This window comes from Haplochromis burtoni, unplaced genomic scaffold, assembly GCF_018398535.1.
Source record: "Haplochromis burtoni strain Fernald_Lab_line unplaced genomic scaffold, NCSU_Asbu1 Contig_441, whole genome shotgun sequence".
Taxonomy (NCBI): domain Eukaryota; kingdom Metazoa; phylum Chordata; class Actinopteri; order Cichliformes; family Cichlidae; genus Haplochromis; species Haplochromis burtoni.
In genome coordinates this window covers 262064-281015 of record NW_024582802.1, presented here as the reverse complement: position 1 = coordinate 281015, position 18952 = coordinate 262064, and the positions used below count along the sequence as shown (strand labels likewise).

The 18952-nt window shown below is 41.9% G+C and overlaps 2 protein-coding genes across 5 annotated transcripts in view; one reads left to right on the top strand and one right to left on the bottom strand.

Moving 5' to 3' along the window:
* cln3 (CLN3 lysosomal/endosomal transmembrane protein, battenin) overlaps positions 1 to 12554 on the bottom strand; it is a 24024-nt gene extending 11470 nt beyond the window's left edge. For 2 of the 3 annotated variants that reach the window (XM_042213407.1, XM_042213408.1), the window contains exons 1-6: positions 5003 to 5268; positions 4880 to 4916; positions 3361 to 3454; positions 2698 to 2781; positions 1213 to 1292; positions 433 to 518 (exon numbers count right to left, since the gene is read on the bottom strand). In XM_042213407.1, the coding sequence (XP_042069341.1) occupies positions 433 to 518; positions 1213 to 1292; positions 2698 to 2781; positions 3361 to 3454; positions 4880 to 4916; positions 5003 to 5057 (436 nt within the window). In that variant the 5' untranslated portion in view covers positions 5058 to 5268. Of the gene's footprint in view, positions 1 to 432; positions 519 to 1212; positions 1362 to 2697; positions 2782 to 3360; positions 3455 to 4879; positions 4917 to 5002; positions 5269 to 8819; positions 10070 to 10646; positions 10741 to 12165; positions 12203 to 12288 lie in introns of those variants that run through there. The other variant, XM_042213409.1, reaches the window with a different exon arrangement.
* Positions 12555 to 14479: 1925 nt separating this feature from the next.
* On the top strand, positions 14480 to 17628 carry LOC102312170 (tryptase-2). 2 transcript variants are annotated; one of them, XM_042213419.1, is made up of 5 exons: positions 14480 to 14570; positions 14763 to 14943; positions 15439 to 15701; positions 16969 to 17105; positions 17351 to 17628. In XM_042213419.1, exons 1-5 carry the CDS (start codon positions 14516 to 14518, stop codon positions 17558 to 17560), a joined length of 846 nt encoding a protein of 281 aa, XP_042069353.1. In that variant the 5' UTR covers positions 14480 to 14515; the 3' UTR covers positions 17561 to 17628. The 2 variants fall into 2 exon arrangements, with proteins under 2 accessions (XP_042069353.1, XP_014196634.1); XM_014341148.2 differs by lacking the exons at positions 16969 to 17105; positions 17351 to 17628 and adding an exon at positions 16043 to 16071.
* Positions 17629 to 18952: the final 1324 nt, after the last annotated feature.

The window sequence follows — 18952 nt, the reverse complement described above, 5'->3', positions numbered from 1 at the left end:
CTGTCTATTAAAAAAAAGAAACAATTTCCATCCACTGCTAATGATATTTTGCTGCACAAGCCCTTTAGAGCCTATCAGGACATTTCTAGCAAGCAGGGGCCATCTTTGCATCTGGTATCCAGTTCTTCCAGTAGATCTGTGGTGCCAGTATCACTACTGCTTTAAAGGTGGCAGCATTTAGTTTGGGGCTGGTACGTTTGGTGTCTGGAGGAGTTTATTTGATAGAAGCGTGAACTGGTACGATAAATTATTATTTATAGCAGCAGTAAAGCTCTATCAAGCTTCTGTGGAACAACCACAGATGCTCACAGTAGATAAGAAGAAATTAAACTCAAAGTTTTATCTAATCCACCTTCTAAAAGCTCATCAGAGCCATATCAGACACCCTTAATGATAAAAGATCTGATCTGAATTATTAACAGGTTGCTTTACCGAGAATACTCATCCACACAGCTGAGGAGAAGGACACCAGGAGGAAACTCGTTGCTGCCATGATGGCACAGAACCACACTCGAATGCTGGGATAAAAGAACAGGAATTAACCAGGAAAGCTGGAAAGCACCATGACAGCGATGTTTTTATGCAGACAGCAAGAAGAACTCGGTCTGTTAACAACTGACTTCCTGACTATATCACACACAAAACATATAAAGTCCAATTTTTCTTTTCTTTTTCAGCTCTGATTAGTCAGCCGGGGCCACTGAAACCAGGCACAGCCATTAACCAAGTAGGTTTTTTATTGCTCCAATTTCATATGTTTGGTCACTGCTAAGCTCTCATTCATAAATTTAACATCTTATATACATGAAAACATTAAAGCCAGACGAAAACAAATGGAGATCATTATTGCCAAAAGACATCACAGCAGCTTAGCAGCAGCACAAAAAGAGCGCCAAAGGTGGGATTGAGTGGGAATAATATGCAAATAAAACAAAGTTCTTGTTGTTTTCTTCTTCTTTCTCTTTTTTTAAACCAAACTCAAACCTCATGTTGCCAGTGGGGCTAAAATCCTGACACCTGATACAAACACACTACTGTAAAACAGGAAGGACGTCACAGTTTTTGTCATTTGCAAGTTTGTCAAAGAAACAACTATTTGTTTATTATCAGTGCAGTGAAATCAGATCGTACCAATAATGTGAGTGATGATTGTTAGTTACTGTAAAAACACAGCAAGTGGAAACAAAGAACAGCAATCAAAGTAATAATTACCCATAAGGCATTTTGTGGATCACAAAGGGAGCGAACAGTTTGATGAAGAGTGTTGGTAGGATGTCAGCTAACAGCACAGCCTGCCAAGAAAAATGTAACAACTGAACATCTGTGGACACAAATGATACAGCTTGTAGTTTCTGCCACACCATCCATCAATCTCCTCTGAGGTCTTCCTCTTGTCCTCCTGCCTGGCTGCTCCATATCTAACATCTTTTGTCCTGCATTTTCAGTTTCTGTCCTCTGTACACGTTCAAACGCTCTGATATACTAATTTCTAATCATGCCCATCCTGGTCACTCCTAATGAAAAGCTTCAGCTCTACCTTTTGCCAGTGCCCACTGTTATCACACCATACATCATCACAGCTTTTACTGCGTTCCTAATTCCTCCTCTTATTCTTCTGTCACAAACCACCCTTTACAATCGTCTCCACTCCTCTCTGTTGTGAACTGCACATTGCTTTGGATGACTGATTACAGGCATTTAAACTTATCTACCTTCTCCATTTCTACTGCTTGCATGTTCACCTTCTCTCTCTCTGACTGATGTTCAGTCCTCATCTCTCCCACGCTTACCTCCACCTGTCCACACTCTGTTCCACCTGCTCTCACTACAGATCATAACGTCATCTGCAAACATCATCGTCCACAGAGACTCCTGCCTGAACATCACAATCACAATCAAGAAGGGGCTCACAGTAAAGAGTGCGGATGCCACCCCCAGCTTAAACCCATCCATCACTCCTACCACACACCCCACCACTGCTGCCTCATACATCTGTCAATAGTTTTAATGAAGCTGGGAAACAACCAGAAATAAAACTCAGCTTTTATTTTTGGGTTTTGTGGATTAAACTAAGAACACATGTTAGACCTTTTTCTTTTCCCCTGAAATATTTATGATCCGCTAAACAAACAGAAGAGCATTTATTTATGTGGAGCGTGCTACTAGAGTGATGGTGTTTGGCTGGTCCACCATAATGTAATGCCATGACAACTAAATTATATAATACATAAATGTATGTGCTCAGTAATGTCTCTATAATGATAATAACATTTTATGAGTTTTTCATAACCTCCAGGAACCTGAAATATTTATGATCCGCTAAATACTGTTGACTACAAACATGAACATGTTTCCTAACTTACTATCTAAGATACAATCTACAGTATATCTGTTATTATACCAGATATTGGACTGTATTTATTGATTGAATGTGCTTCTGTTAATATGTACACATTAGCCTTATTAGTGTAGGAAGCTTTCCTGCTGTTATCCTTCTTTGGTTAAGTGTTATACTAGTTTCAGTACCTCATCAATCATGTGACGTTTGTCTTTTTTAAAACAAACATTTAAAAGGAAGTCACCGCTTCTAAACGAGAGCACAAACTGTGAACCAGTCAAAAGTTCATAACATTTGTCTCGACACTAAACACCCAGAACAAACGTTTTACTGCATCAGTGCAGTGAACCTTTATTTACCGCAGTAGAGACAGGGTTGCAGTCATAGATGCTACTGTTGCTACTGTTCCCAACTTGGAAGTCCACGTGCAGTGAGGCTGAAGTCTGGGAAACAATAATAGAAATATACAGCTGAGAAGTTCACTTAACCCTAAACATAGAACGACTTTGAATCGTGACCACTGCCAAACTACACTGCTCAAAAAATAAAGGGAACACTTGAGTCACACATCAGATCTCAATGAATGAGATTTTTAACTTGAGAATCTGAACTGGTAAAGTACATCATGCAGTTTATTGTGGAAAAATAAGATGTAACGATGGAAATGGAATCAGAGGAAACCAAAGTCATCCTCTGCCTGGAACATGATGAGTATATGAGCTCTGGCAGCGCTCCTCATCACATGACAGTCCTGCTGCAGGGTTAGAGCTGTGCACTCTGAATAGACTGCAGGTACCTTCTCTTACTATGAGCAGTGACATAGAAATAGTTGTTGTTACTCCTCCAGTGCACCTTATGCATCTTTCATTTGCACCTAAGCAGGTGAAATGCATTCACAGCAGTTTCTGTTTCCTGATTGGACAGATCAACATCTCTGAAGACTTTGTGCCAGAATCCAGTGATCAAGTATTCCTTTCATTTATTTGAGCAGTGCATATTTAAATACACATTTGTTCTCTTACAGACGCCGTTTCATTTCGTGACTCTTGTTTCTCGAGAATGTCATGTGCGGCGCTCAGCATCACCACGTAAGAGTTGTTGCACAAACCGAGGAGCCTGTATAGATGTGGAAAGATAAAAACGAGATACGGAGATGCATCAAAAAATAACAACTTAATCAGCGGCTGCAAAATTTCTCTCAACATAAAACCCCCCAAAATATCGTGCACTCATTACGTGCACTTTCAAAACTTTTGCATTAGCAAGCATTTATCAGCTACTCATAGTTTAGTTTTTTGAATTCATTTAAGGCTACATTGTTTAAAATAATATTAAAACTTTTTCAACAAAGACCTTTTCACAGTCTTTGTGCTTTTCATGTCGTTAACCTTTGTTCTTTCAAGCTTCTTCAAAGTCTTCCTTTTCCAACTTGCCTTCCACCTTTTTCCTGTCCATCCTTCCAGTTTGCTTCCTCATTATTTTCTAGCTTTCATCTTCTTATAGCTTTGTGTATTTTTCCCTCCCTCCTTTGTTAATTGTTTGTTGTCTAGTAGCAGCTAAAGTGCCTTTTCATTTCACTACCTGCTATGCCACCTTGGGCTTTCCATCTGTGCTTCAGTTTACTTACTAATGTGAATTATCAGTGTGACAGAATTCAATGACAACTTTTCTTTTGTGACTTATTTGTGGCTTTTTGTTTTTACTACAAGGTGATGGTGGAATGGCAATAACGTAAAGAGACAGACCGAGGGAGAGACATGCAGCAAATGCAAAACACAACAGAACTCAGGTCTCTGCAATGAGCGGAGCACGAGTACTCGGTCCCTGGCCTTTCCTCTGCCTTTCTGTCTCCATTTTCCCTTTGCTCCCTTTCTGTCGTACATGCTTGAGACCTTTATTTATATCTGCGTTGCTCTCGTGAACCTTGAGCCGTGAGTAGGTGAGTAAGAGACGTGACATATGACACTGTGCTTCAGATACAGTGATAGATCTGAAGCAAAGACTCGAATGTACAAGAGAGGCTACTGATTATTCTCCTGCTCAGTCCTGATTATCATCTTTGCTTTCCCAGTGCCCACTCAAGTCTGTCGTTTTTCCACATAAAGACCTGACTGCACACACAGTGAATAGCCAATCTTAATGTGCCACCTTGAAGCAATTCCTGAAGTGCATGTGGTCTTAGGAAGGCTTGCTGGAGGAGCTAAATACATAAAAGGGGCGGGGCTCACAGCTGGAAGATCCGATTAATGGTGAGAGGAAGACTACAAATAAGACCTAAAAACATTTCCTCATTTCTGCGTGTGAATAAACATAGCAATGACGTGTATCTATAGGTTCTTATCACATCCCATTAAAGTTTAGGGAGAAATGAGAGATGACGAAGCTGTGGACTTCACTTTCAGAGTCAGCACTTTTTATTCGCATAAGAAGTACTTACGAGCGAACAACGTCTTTTACTACAGATACGACACAACATGTATTTAGATGAAATAAGAGGGATCTTTCTTATTGGTGATCTGTTGAAAATATCGGGACACTCACCAAAATCCAATCCAGTTGCGGATTTGTACGCAACGACCTATAAATGAGAGGATAAAGCAAACGTTAGGGACTCACGGAGCAATAATGCTGATAGTTACACGAGTCCGCCGCTGACACACTCACCGGTACCGTCAAGTCGCTGAAGAGGATCTGAGTTGACACTGGCTGGCTGCTCCATGTTTACAAACCAGTCCAAGCTAAATGAAAGAGAAACTGAGTTGGTCTCGAACCGCTGAAAAGCACACAGCTCTCATTCTAACAGGCTCTGAGCTCCCACCAACACTGGCGAGAAGCTGTCACTAAGAACGCCCCGTAACTGCTTTTACGGTCCTCAGCTCAGCAACTTTCACAAACCTCACCGACGAAGGACCAGAGACGGCGCTTCAACCTAAAACCTCCCCGCGGAAACAATATCAGCTCTGAACGTTCCTGATCCGCCTGAGACATTACGTTTGCTCAAATTCAAATAATGTCAAGAACACAGTTGGATTTTTATTATAATATGTCAAACAGATCTTCGTGAGTGATGAAACGTTATTCTTATCAGCAGGTAGAAGCTGCAATCGGCTTGGGAAAAGTGATCGTTATGTTTCTCCTTTTTTTATCTGGTAAAAAAGTCTTTCCATCAAAAAATGCCTCCTTCAGAGATCGTAACAAATACAAAATCACAGTTCAGTAAACCAAAAACGGACTTCTAAAAAGAGGACTGACTATAATATAGGTTCAATAACACATCATAAAGATACTTGCAAAACACTTTATTTTCAGAATCAGAACACTTTATTGATCCCTGGGGGAAATTATTTTTTGTTACACTTCTCCATTATAAACAAACATTAACAAGACAGACAATACGCTAACTAAGAATAGTACAATATATACTATATATATATATGTATATATATATATATATATATATAAGTCGCTTATTAATAAATAAATAAGATATATATATATAATTCCATATGGAAGAGCATATGGGAGAAGGACGCAACCCATAACGGCAATGCTCAGTGGCTAGTGGATCTGAGGGCAGACCACAGCGACCTCCCTGAACAGGGTCCAGTAACCATCACAGTGGCAGATATCCAAGAAAGGGTCTCCAGTATGAAGAGTTGGACAGCACCAGGGCCCGACATGGTTCACGCCTACTGGCTGAAGAAGCTGACTGCACTCCACGAGCGTCTGGCAGCACAAATGAACCAGCTGCTAGTTAACGAGAGACACCCGGAATGGCTAACCGAAGGTCGGACGGTCCTGATCCCCAAGGACCCCAAGAAGGGACCGGTCCCCTCCAACTACCGACCAATAACCTGCCTCAGTACTACATGGAAGCTCCTGTCAGGCATCATATCGGCTAAGATGAACAGGCACATGGGTCAATACATGAGTGGGACACAGAAAGGAATTGGCAAGAATACCAGAGGCGCAAAACACCAGCTACTGGTAGACAGAACAGTCAGCCGAGACTGCAAGACCAGACTGACCAACCTGTGCACTGCCTGGATTGATTACAAGAAGGCCTATGACTCAATGCCCCACAGCTGGATACTGGAATGCCTAGAATTGTACAAGATCAATGGGACCCTAAGAGCCTTCATCAGGAACTCAATGGGGATGTGGCGTACAACACTAGAGGCCAACTCCAAGCCCATAGCACAAGTCACCATCAAGTGCGGGATCTACCAAGGAGATGCTCTGTCCCCACTGCTGTTCTGCATAGGCCTGAACCCCCTCAGTGAGATCATTAACAAGACTGGCTACGGATACCGACTACGGAACGGAGCAGTTGTCAGCCACCTCCTGTACATGGATGACATCAAGCTGTATGCCAAGAGTGAACGAGACATCGATTCACTGATCCACACTACCAGGCTATACAGCAATGACATTGGAATGTTGTTCGGACTGGAGAAGTGTAGTCGGATGGTAACAAAGAGAGGGAAGGTAGTCAGAACTGAGGGGATTGAACTACCAGAAGGCAACATTGCAGACATAGAGGACAGTTACAAGTACCTGGGGATCCCGCAGGCGAATGGGAACCATGAAGAGGCCGCTAGAAAAGCTGCAACCACCAAGTACCTGCAGAGGGTCAGGCAAGTCCTGAGGAGTCAGCTGAATGGTAAGAACAAGATCCGGGCCATCAACACGTACGCCCTGCCCGTGATCAGGTACCCTGCTGGGATAATAGGCTGGCCAAAGGAGGAGATAGAAGCCACTGACATAAAGACAAGAAAGCTCCTTACCATGCATGGAGGGTTTCACCCCAAGTCCAGCACCCTGAGGCTGTACGCTAAGCGGAAGGAAGGGGGCCGGGGACTGGTGAGTGTCAGCACCACAGTCCAGGATGAGACAACGAACATCCAAGAATACATTGGGAAGATGGCCCCAACTGACCGAGTGCTCAGTGAATACCTCAGGCAGCAGAAACCCAAGAAAGAGGAGGGAGACGAGGAACCATCATGGAAGGACAGGCCCCTGCACGGTATGTACCACCGGCAGATAGAGGAGGTGGCTGATATCCAGAAATCCTACCAGTGGCTGGACAAAGCTGGACTGAAAGACAGCACAGAGGCACTAATCATGGCAGCACAAGAACAAGCTCTGAGTACAAGATCCATAGAGGCTGGGGTCTATCACACCAGGCAAGACCCCAGGTGCAGGCTGTGTAAAGATGCCCCAGAGACAATCCAGCACATAACAGCAGGGTGCAAGATGCTAGCAGGCAAGGCATACATGGAACGCCATAACCAAGTGGCCGGCATAGTGTACAGGAACATCTGTGCCGAGTATAACCTGGAAGTCCCGAGGTCAAAATGGGAGATGCCCCCAAGGGTGGTGGAGAATGACCGAGCTAAGATCCTGTGGGACTTCCAGATACAGACGGACAAAATGGTGGTGGCTAACCAACCGGACATAGTGGTGGTAGACAAACAGAAGAAGACGGCCGTAGTGATCGATGTAGCGGTTCCGAATGACAGCAATATCAGGAAGAAGGAACACGAGAAGCTGGAGAAATACCAAGGGCTCAGAGAAGAGCTCGAGAGGATGTGGAGGGTGAAGGTAACGGTGGTCCCCGTGGTAATCGGAGCACTAGGTGCGGTGACTCCCAAGCTAGGCGAGTGGCTCCAGCAGATCCCGGGAATAACATCGGAGATCTCTGTCCAGAAGAGCGCAGTCCTGGGAACAGCTAAGATACTGCGCAGGACCCTCAAGCTCCCAGGCCTCTGGTAGAGGACCCGAGCTTGAAGGATAAACCGCCCGCAGGGGCGTGCTGGGTGTTTTTTTTATATATATATATATCCGACTGACCAGCATGTCATGGAGTGGGTGGGAGGTGTTATCCAACATTGTCTTTATCTTGGACAGCATCCGCCTCTCCGACACCACCTTGAGGGAGTCCAGCTCCATCCCCACAACATTACTGGCCTTACGGATTCAGTTTATCGAGTCTGTTGGCATCTGCGACCCTCAGCCTGCTCCCCCAGCATGCAACAGCATAGAGGATCGCACTGGCCACAACAGACTCATAGAAAATCCTGAGCATTTTCTGGCAGATGTTGAAGGACCTCAGTCGCCTCAAAAAATAGAGACGACTCTGGCCCTTCCTGTAAAGTGCTGTGGTGTTTTTAGCCCAGTCCAGTTTATTGTCAATGTGTACTCCAAGGTATTTATAGTCCTCCACAATGTCAACACTGACCCCCTGGATTGAAACAGGGGTCAAGTGTTTCCTGGTCTTCCTGAAGTCCACGATCAGTTCCTTGGTCTTTGCCACGTTGAGCTGCAGATGATTCTGCTCACACCACGTGACAAAGGAGTCGACCACAGCCCGGTACTCTGTCTCATCATCCCTGCTGATGCATCCAACCACCGCAGAGTCATCAGAAAACTTCTGAAGATGGCAGGTCTCTAATGATACAGCTTGTAGTTTCTGCCACACCATCCATCCTTATGCCCTCCTTCACTACCATCCATCAATCTCCTCTGAGGTCTTCCTCTTGTCCTCCTGCCTGGCTGCTCCATATCTAACATCTTTTGTCCTGCATTTTCAGTTTCTGTCCTCTGTACACGTTCAAACGCTCTGATATACTAATTTCTAATCATGCCCATCCTGGTCACTCCTAATGAAAAGCTTCAGCTCTACCTTTTGCCAGTGCCCACTGTTATCACACCATACATCATCACAGCTTTTACTGCATTCCTAATTCCTCCTCTTATTCTTCTGTCACAAACCACCCTTTACAATCGTCTCCACTCCTCTCTGTTGTGAACTGCACATTACTTTGGATGACTGATTACAGGCATTTAAACTTATCTACCTTCTCCATTTCTACTGCTTGCATGTTCACCTTCTCTCTCTCTGACTGATGTTCAGTCCTCATCTCTCCCACGCTTACCTCCACCTGTCCACACTCTGTTCCACCTGCTCTCACTACAGATCATAACGTCATCTGCAAACATCATCGTCCACAGAGACTCCTGCCTGAACATCACAATCACAATCAAGAAGGGGCTCACAGTAAAGAGTGCGGATGCCACCCCCAGCTTAAACCCATCCATCACTCCTACCACACACCCCACCACTGCTGCCTCATACATCTGTCAATAGTTTTAATGAAGCTGGGAAACAACCAGAAATAAAACTCAGCTTTTATTTTTGGGTTTTGTGGATTAAACTAAGAACACATGTTAGACCTTTTTCTTTTCCCCTGAAATATTTATGATCCGCTAAATACTGTTGACTACAAACATGAACATGTTTCCTAACTTACTATCTAAGATACAATCTACAGTATATCTGTTATTATACCAGATATTGGACTGTATTTATTGATTGAATGTGCTTCTGTTAATATGTACACATTAGCCTTATTAGTGTAGGAAGCTTTCCTGCTGTTATCCTTCTTTGGTTAAGTGTTATACTAGTTTCAGTACCTCATCAATCATGTGACGTTTGTCTTTTTTAAAACAAACATTTAAAAGGAAGTCACCGCTTCTAAACGAGAGCACAAACTGTGAACCAGTCAAAAGTTCATAACATTTGTCTCGACACTAAACACCCAGAACAAACGTTTTACTGCATCAGTGCAGTGAACCTTTATTTACCGCAGTAGAGACAGGGTTGCAGTCATAGATGCTACTGTTGCTACTGTTCCCAACTTGGAAGTCCACGTGCAGTGAGGCTGAAGTCTGGGAAACAATAATAGAAATATACAGCTGAGAAGTTCACTTAACCCTAAACATAGAACGACTGAATCGTGACCACTGCCAAACTACACTGCTCAAAAAATAAAGGGAACACTTGAGTCACACATCAGATCTCAATGAATGAGATTTTTAACTTGAGAATCTGAACTGGTAAAGTACATCATGCAGTTTATTGTGGAAAAATAAGATGTAACGATGGAAATGGAATCAGAGGAAACCAAAGTCATCCTCTGCCTGGAACATGATGAGTATATGAGCTCTGGCAGCGCTCCTCATCACATGACAGTCCTGCTGCAGGGTTAGAGCTGTGCACTCTGAATAGACTGCAGGTACCTTCTCTTACTATGAGCAGTGACATAGAAATAGTTGTTGTTACTCCTCCAGTGCACCTTATGCATCTTTCATTTGCACCTAAGCAGGTGAAATGCATTCACAGCAGTTTCTGTTTCCTGATTGGACAGATCAACATCTCTGAAGACTTTGTGCCAGAATCCAGTGATCAAGTATTCCTTTCATTTATTTGAGCAGTGCATATTTAAATACACATTTGTTCTCTTACAGACGCCGTTTCATTTCGTGACTCTTGTTTCTCGAGAATGTCATGTGCGGCGCTCAGCATCACCACGTAAGAGTTGTTGCACAAACCGAGGAGCCTGTATAGATGTGGAAAGATAAAAACGAGATACGGAGATGCATCAAAAAATAACAACTTAATCAGCGGCTGCAAAATTTCTCTCAACATAAAACCCCCCAAAATATCGTGCACTCATTACGTGCACTTTCAAAACTTTTGCATTAGCAAGCATTTATCAGCTACTCATAGTTTAGTTTTTTGAATTCATTTAAGGCTACATTGTTTAAAATAATATTAAAACTTTTTCAACAAAGACCTTTTCACAGTCTTTGTGCTTTTCATGTCGTTAACCTTTGTTCTTTCAAGCTTCTTCAAAGTCTTCCTTTTCCAACTTGCCTTCCACCTTTTTCCTGTCCATCCTTCCAGTTTGCTTCCTCATTATTTTCTAGCTTTCATCTTCTTATAGCTTTGTGTATTTTTCCCTCCCTCCTTTGTTAATTGTTTGTTGTCTAGTAGCAGCTAAAGTGCCTTTTCATTTCACTACCTGCTATGCCACCTTGGGCTTTCCATCTGTGCTTCAGTTTACTTACTAATGTGAATTATCAGTGTGACAGAATTCAATGACAACTTTTCTTTTGTGACTTATTTGTGGCTTTTTGTTTTTACTACAAGGTGATGGTGGAATGGCAATAACGTAAAGAGACAGACCGAGGGAGAGACATGCAGCAAATGCAAAACACAACAGAACTCAGGTCTCTGCAATGAGCGGAGCACGAGTACTCGGTCCCTGGCCTTTCCTCTGCCTTTCTGTCTCCATTTTCCCTTTGCTCCCTTTCTGTCGTACATGCTTGAGACCTTTATTTATATCTGCGTTGCTCTCGTGAACCTTGAGCCGTGAGTAGGTGAGTAAGAGACGTGACATATGACACTGTGCTTCAGATACAGTGATAGATCTGAAGCAAAGACTCGAATGTACAAGAGAGGCTACTGATTATTCTCCTGCTCAGTCCTGATTATCATCTTTGCTTTCCCAGTGCCGACTCAAGTCTGTCGTTTTTCCACATAAAGACCTGACTGCACACACAGTGAATAGCCAATCTTAATGTGCCACCTTGAAGCAATTCCTGAAGTGCATGTGGTCTTAGGAAGGCTTGCTGGAGGAGCTAAATACATAAAAGGGGCGGGGCCCACAGCTGGAAGATCCGATTAATGGTGAGAGGAAGACTACAAATAAGACCTAAAAACATTTCCTCATTTCTGCGTGTGAATAAACATAGCAATGACGTGTATCTATAGGTTCTTATCACATCCCATTAAAGTTTAGGGAGAAATGAGAGATGACGAAGCTGTGGACTTCACTTTCACAGTCAGCACTTTTTATTCGCATAAGAAGTACTTACGAGCGAACAACGTCTTTTACTACAGATACGACACAACATGTATTTAGATGAAATAAGAGGGATCTTTCTTATTGGTGATCTGTTGAAAATATCGGGACACTCACCAAAATCCAATCCAGTTGCGGATTTGTACGCAACGACCTATAAATGAGAGGATAAAGCAAACGTTAGGGACTCACGGAGCAATAATGCTGATAGTTACACGAGTCCGCCGCTGACACACTCACCGGTACCGTCAAGTCGCTGAAGAGGATCTGAGTTGACACTGGCTGGCTGCTCCATGTTTACAAACCAGTCCAAGCTAAATGAAAGAGAAACTGAGTTGGTCTCGAACCGCTGAAAAGCACACAGCTCTCATTCTAACAGGCTCTGAGCTCCCACCAACACTGGCGAGAAGCTGTCACTAAGAACGCCCCGTAACTGCTTTTACGGTCCTCAGCTCAGCAACTTTCACAAACCTCACCGACGAAGGACCAGAGACGGCGCTTCAACCTAAAACCTCCCCGCGGAAACAATATCAGCTCTGAACGTTCCTGATCCGCCTGAGACATTACGTTTGCTCAAATTCAAATAATGTCAAGAACACAGTTGGATTTTTATTATAATATGTCAAACAGATCTTCGTGAGTGATGAAACGTTGTTCTTATCAGCAGGTAGAAGCTGCAATCGGCTTGGGAAAAGTGATCGTTATGTTTCTCCTTTTTTTATCTGGTAAAAAAGTCTTTCCATCAAAAAATGCCTCCTTCAGAGATCGTAACAAATACAAAATCACAGTTCAGTAAACCAAAAACGGACTTCTAAAAAGAGGACTGACTATAATATAGGTTCAATAACACATCATAAAGATACTTGCAAAACACTTTATTTTCAGAATCAGAACACTTTATTGATCCCTGGGGGAAATTATTTTTTGTTACACTTCTCCATTATAAACAAACATTAACAAGACAGACAATACGCTAACTAAGAATAGTACAATATATATATATACATATATATATATATTATTAATAAATATGATATAATAGATATGTGGGTGGGAGGTGTTATCCAACATTGTCTTTATCTTGGACAGCATCCGCCTCTCCGACACCACCTTGAGGGAGTCCAGCTCCATCCCCACAACATTACTGGCCTTACGGATTCAGTTTATCGAGTCTGTTGGCATCTGCGACCCTCAGCCTGCTCCCCCAGCATGCAACAGCATAGAGGATCGCACTGGCCACAACAGACTCATAGAAAATCCTGAGCATTTTCTGGCAGATGTTGAAGGACCTCAGTCGCCTCAAAAAATAGAGACGACTCTGGCCCTTCCTGTAAAGTGCTGTGGTGTTTTTAGCCCAGTCCAGTTTATTGTCAATGTGTACTCCAAGGTATTTATAGTCCTCCACAATGTCAACACTGACCCCCTGGATTGAAACAGGGGTCAAGTGTTTCCTGGTCTTCCTGAAGTCCACGATCAGTTCCTTGGTCTTTGCCACGTTGAGCTGCAGATGATTCTGCTCACACCACGTGACAAAGGAGTCGACCACAGCCCGGTACTCTGTCTCATCATCCCTGCTGATGCATCCAACCACCGCATATTTTATATTATAATATAAAATATATTAATGAACCCTGTTCACTACAGTCTGTTTAACAATATAAGTAAAGATATTAGACATTAGCAAAACACAGAGAACAATTTTAGAATAACATCAATGTGAGATCATTTCAGTGGAATAGGAGAAAGCAATCCCATAGTTGATCTGGTTTAACCTTTTATGCCTTACACTTTAACTCTATCATTACAATTTAAGTGGAAATTAAACACAGCAGTAGCAGGTAACTTTTCAAGCACACTGTGCCACACAAACAGGTCTGCAGTGCAGATAATGAAACAATAGAGGTGAAAACCTTGACACATTGGAAAAATGGTCAACCAAACTCTTCAACAATTTTTCCACTGTATGTGAAAAACACATGTACATTTTTTTTAGGTGTGGTTATAAATAATAATAAGGGTGGAAGGGCTAAGGTCATTTAGGGTGGAGATGGAAATTCTACTGAGACCACACCTTTTATGCCTTACACTTTAACTCCACCACCCCCCAGTTTTAGATAATTTAAGTGGAAATTAAACACAGCAGTAGCAGGTAACTTTTCAAGCACAATGTGTCACACTAACAGGTCTGCAGTGCAGATAAATCAAATAAAAGAATTAAACTCTTTCATCAAAGATGGCATTCGATTGTTCAAAATGTATATTTTTGGCACGTTGCCAGAATATTCAACCAAACTCTTCAACAATTTTTCCACTGTATGTGAAAAACACATGTACATTTTTTTTAGGTGTGGTTTGAGATGTAAAGGGCGGGACTAATGATAGTCATCTCTCCAGCTGTGCATATAAAGCTGCACTTGTTCCCCCCTCACCACACAGAGGTACTGCTACACTGTTCTTCATCACGGCCATGGCTTTCTGCAAACTTCTGCTAACTGTGTTGGTACTGCTCCACAACAGTGGTGGTGAGAGAGAAAAATGCTGAACCTTAATTTCCCAACTCCAGAGCCCAGATTTCAGAGTGCAGCCTCGATAGACTGATGCTCTAATGTTTATCATCCATTCTGAGCAAAATAGCAAACAGCTCTTACTTTGATGGGATTTAATTTTCTTAGATGCCTCAAACTTACATCCAGCATTTTGTTTGTGTTTTTCAGGTCTACTGGGAAATGAAGTGAGGAGCTCCATCATTGGTGCAGAGGATGCCAAAAAGGAAAGTTGGCCATGGATGGTTCACCTCAACATGACATCTCATGATTCGAAAATGGTGAAATGGGGCTGCGGCGGCACCATCGTTGCAAAGCAGTGGGTGCTGACTTCTGCACAGTGCGTGGCTAAGTAAGTCTGTGTGTGTTTGCAGAAACGTGCCTCATTATTTTTATGAACATCCTCCAGAGCAGTCAGAACAAAAAAGCTTCACACTGCATGTGAGTATTTTGGGAGAATAATTACTCATAGGGACGTTCACTGGTGGCCAATAAAGACAAAATCATTTCAGGACACTTTCCCACTCGCCTAACTTGTCAGACCTTGAGGCCTCAGTCAGTATTTAAATACACCATATGCACATTTCAGCATCTTAAGCTGTGTTTTTAGTGAGTAGCTGCATATTTACACACCCAGCAGACACTGCATCAAGTCCAAACTAATGTAATGTTTACTCCACTGCAGCTCCTTTTCTTTTAGTTCCTGCCAACTATGAAAAAACAAAAAGCCCTTTAAACTGCTGAATGCACCAGTGTCCACAAAACCCATGTGTAGTGTTGTTTTGTTGAAGGCTTGGTCATTCCAAAATACATGAGACTTAATGTGTGTGTTTCTCTTGTCATGCAGTTATGATTATCGTCGATCGTTCGTTGTTGTCGGCGCATATCAGCTGCAAAAGGCGGCTCACCGTTACATGGGTATAGCCAATATTGTTCAATACCGAGACCTGGGCAACAGCAACTACGAAAATGACATTGCTCTGATCAAGCTGAAGAAACCGATTACATTTTCAAAAGATGTTGCACCAGTGGCTCTGCCTGACAAGGATGACACCTTTGGTCCATCATCTGAGTGCTGGATCACTGGCTGGGGGGAAGTGGGAAATGGTGGTAAGTTAAGCACAGAAAGTAGGCTTTAAAGTGTACATGCTGTATCAAGGCAAGCTCACATTGTACTCCATTGTAATTATCCATACTGTCACCAATAAAACAGATATTTATAACGTGCAAAGCATTTTACAAATAAGAAACATCACTGAGGAGCTAAATCATCGTCAGAAGTTTTATTAATTTGAAAAGTGATTTGAAAATGAAATTCCAAATGATATTGAATAGAGTGTGTATAGAAAAAAAAGAATTATTTTATTTGGACTGAATTATTCGTTTTCATTGATAATGTTTCGTTTTTTTGTTTTTTTGTTTGTTTTTCACTTGTTTTTTTTCTTCTTCAGTTTCAGACCTTTGAGCCCGTTGTGTGTTGTGGGCGTGTACAAAAAGGAGGGGCGGGGCACATACAAATGATTGACAGCTCCAGTTTTACCCCAGCAACAGAGAATATTGTTTTCTGATTGGCTGGGCTGAGCTGAGCTATAAACTGGAGAAGAATCGAAGACTCGACCTCAAATTCTAGACATCATTTTCAAATTTGAATCCCCCACTGTAATAGAGTGAATTGTAGCCCCCCAGTGGTAAAATACAGAAGTGCTTGTTACAGGGCTAGTTCTTGGTTGACCAACATAACAAAAAAAGGTAGCTTGTGCACCGCTAAGAAAAACAACAAGTTTGTGTGTGATGTCCTGCTGTTCAATAAAGCACGTATCACGTCCTTCTGTCCTGATCTTTTCGAAGAGCCTAATCCAGAATATCACATCCACATTAATACATCTATAATTTCAGTGTATATCAATATGGTCCATCACAGGCTCATCAGAAACCGTATGTCTTTATTGTTCGGCTAGTGCTGGCAACATTCATTGAAGGAGCGCCATCTTTAACCAAAGGGCTCATTTTTAACTTTTAACGAACACGACACAGGAGCTGTCAATCATTAGTTTATGCCCCGCCCTTTGATACATGCCCACAAGTCTGAAGCAGAAAAAAAAGACGTGAAATATGAAAAACGGGATTGAAACAAAAATTTTAGATTTATAATAAAATAAAGAAATAGTAGACAAACCCCTTGAAACTCTAAAAACAAAAAAAGATTTGCTTGAAAAAATAATTCATTCAATATAATAGTTTTCATTTAGTGTTTGAAAGACATTTTTTAATTTGTTAAACACCAAAATGTAAAATTTCTATTTCAAATCACTTTTTCAAATAAAACCGATTTAGCTCCAAACCGTCACTTCCATACTTTTCCTGTGTGTCCATGCAGTACCACTGCCATTTCCAAAAACCCTTCAACAGCTGAGGATTTCCATCATGTCTTGGAGTACCTGTAACAAGACATATCCTCAGATAGCCCATAATACACTTTGTGGTGCCAGCAGGAAGGGAAGGGATGCCTGCAAAGTGAGTTTTATTTTATATGAGTTTTTTAAACTCTTTTTTGCATTTAATTGAATAGATGATTATACCTTTGAAAACACTTGATTTATCACACATGAAGTACTTTAGTTTCACTCAACTGAAGTCACTTGACAGCTGTAGTTACTAGTTACTTTTTAGTGTATAATTGAATCTGCTGTGTTTTAAATGAGACCTAAACAGGAACAAAAAGGCCACACTAATCAGTGTTGTGTGTTTCATTTCCACAGGGAAACTATGGTGGTCCCCTGGTGTGTCGTAAAAGGGAGAAACTTGTGCAGGTGGGAATCATGAGTCATGGGAGTCCTGGCAGTTGTGGCCTCGCCAACCATCCTAGCGTCTATACTGAGGTTGCAAAGTATCTGACCTTCATAAATGATTACGTCCACTTGTCTGAGAAACCTTCAGCTTTCCTGTATTGCAAAGTCACTGCCTGTTAATGGAAGCTTACCCTGATTCAGTTGCCAGACTTCATTGCATTAAAGCATTACTTTTAGGTCCTTTTTGTAATTTGATGAATTCCTGTTCATGCTTTAATAAAAGACACTGATGACACCTGCACATCCATAGCAACACCTTCATCAGGTACAGAGTTTCATTACTTGTGTACTAATGTTTTGGTCTAATTTGTGGCATTTTAATAAGTTTATACAGTAACTTCACCTCAACCAGTGAAACCAGCAAAAATTGTACTGACTTGACATGTAAATATATATATATGTATGTATTATTGTGTAAAGTCTTGACCAGGCCTTACTTTCTTCATATTTTGCTTCCAAGTAACCTAACTTTCTTGTCATTTTTTAAACTCTCTCGGCTTTCTGAAGATATTTTAAGGTTTTTCTTGAACACTGGCTTCTTTTTCACTCATTTTCAGTCCAGGCCTTATACCTGAACAGTTTCAGAGGCAAGTTTTGTTTGTTAAGCCGTCTGACACTGACCAATGATTCATTTCAAAAAGGCAACCAAACTAAAGTGACATGTATACTTTTGACCCTGCCTCTGGTAGCTCATTCCCCAGACTGTCCAGTTTTGTAGGTTTTGTTGTCGTAACAAAAACAGAAGTGTCCATAGTAGAAAGAAAAACACATTCATTTATTGTTTATTGCTTAATTACTTTGTGTCCATAAATATGGTTTTGTAAAACTTATAAATATACAGTTAAAGGTACAAACTGTATTCTTGTGCTTGTTTGTGGTGAGCAGCAGATCAAGCAAGGTAAGTATTATAAATGGCTTCAAGTGCAAATTCAGACACTCACATTAGGTAGATTAGACACACAGATTTGTGTGTACACACTTTGTGCACAGCAGCCACAAATACTGATGTTCAAATCTATTGTTTGTAGTGAGGAGCCAGTCAGAGAAAGTTGCAGGTTATGCTCCTCTACCTTGTCAAAAAAAGGGAGCAGACATCCTTCTGATGCTGATTTGTATTTTATTCTCATTTCTCACCCGCAGAACACTGAGAATCCACACTTTCCTGATCTTCACACAGTGCAGAGAGGATCGAGAGAGCAGTACACCAAGCTGGTACAGAGTCTGATACCTGAGGATGCAAACAAGAGACAAGTAGAGCTGCACACCCCAAACAATCTGCATGAAGTCATTCATACTGAATACTCTCTGTAATGGATCACTGACCAGCGATACTGAGCTGCATGGGTCAGGAAAATATTGTGGAAGAACAGGAGTTCCATCTTACAGAGAGGGAAAAATATTCCTGGTTCAATATTCTCACAACATCACACAAAATCAGAGCCAAGTTTCACTAACAGCATGCAGTGAGCTGAGTGTGCTGCTAGAGGGCATCAGAGGACTCACCAAACCCTG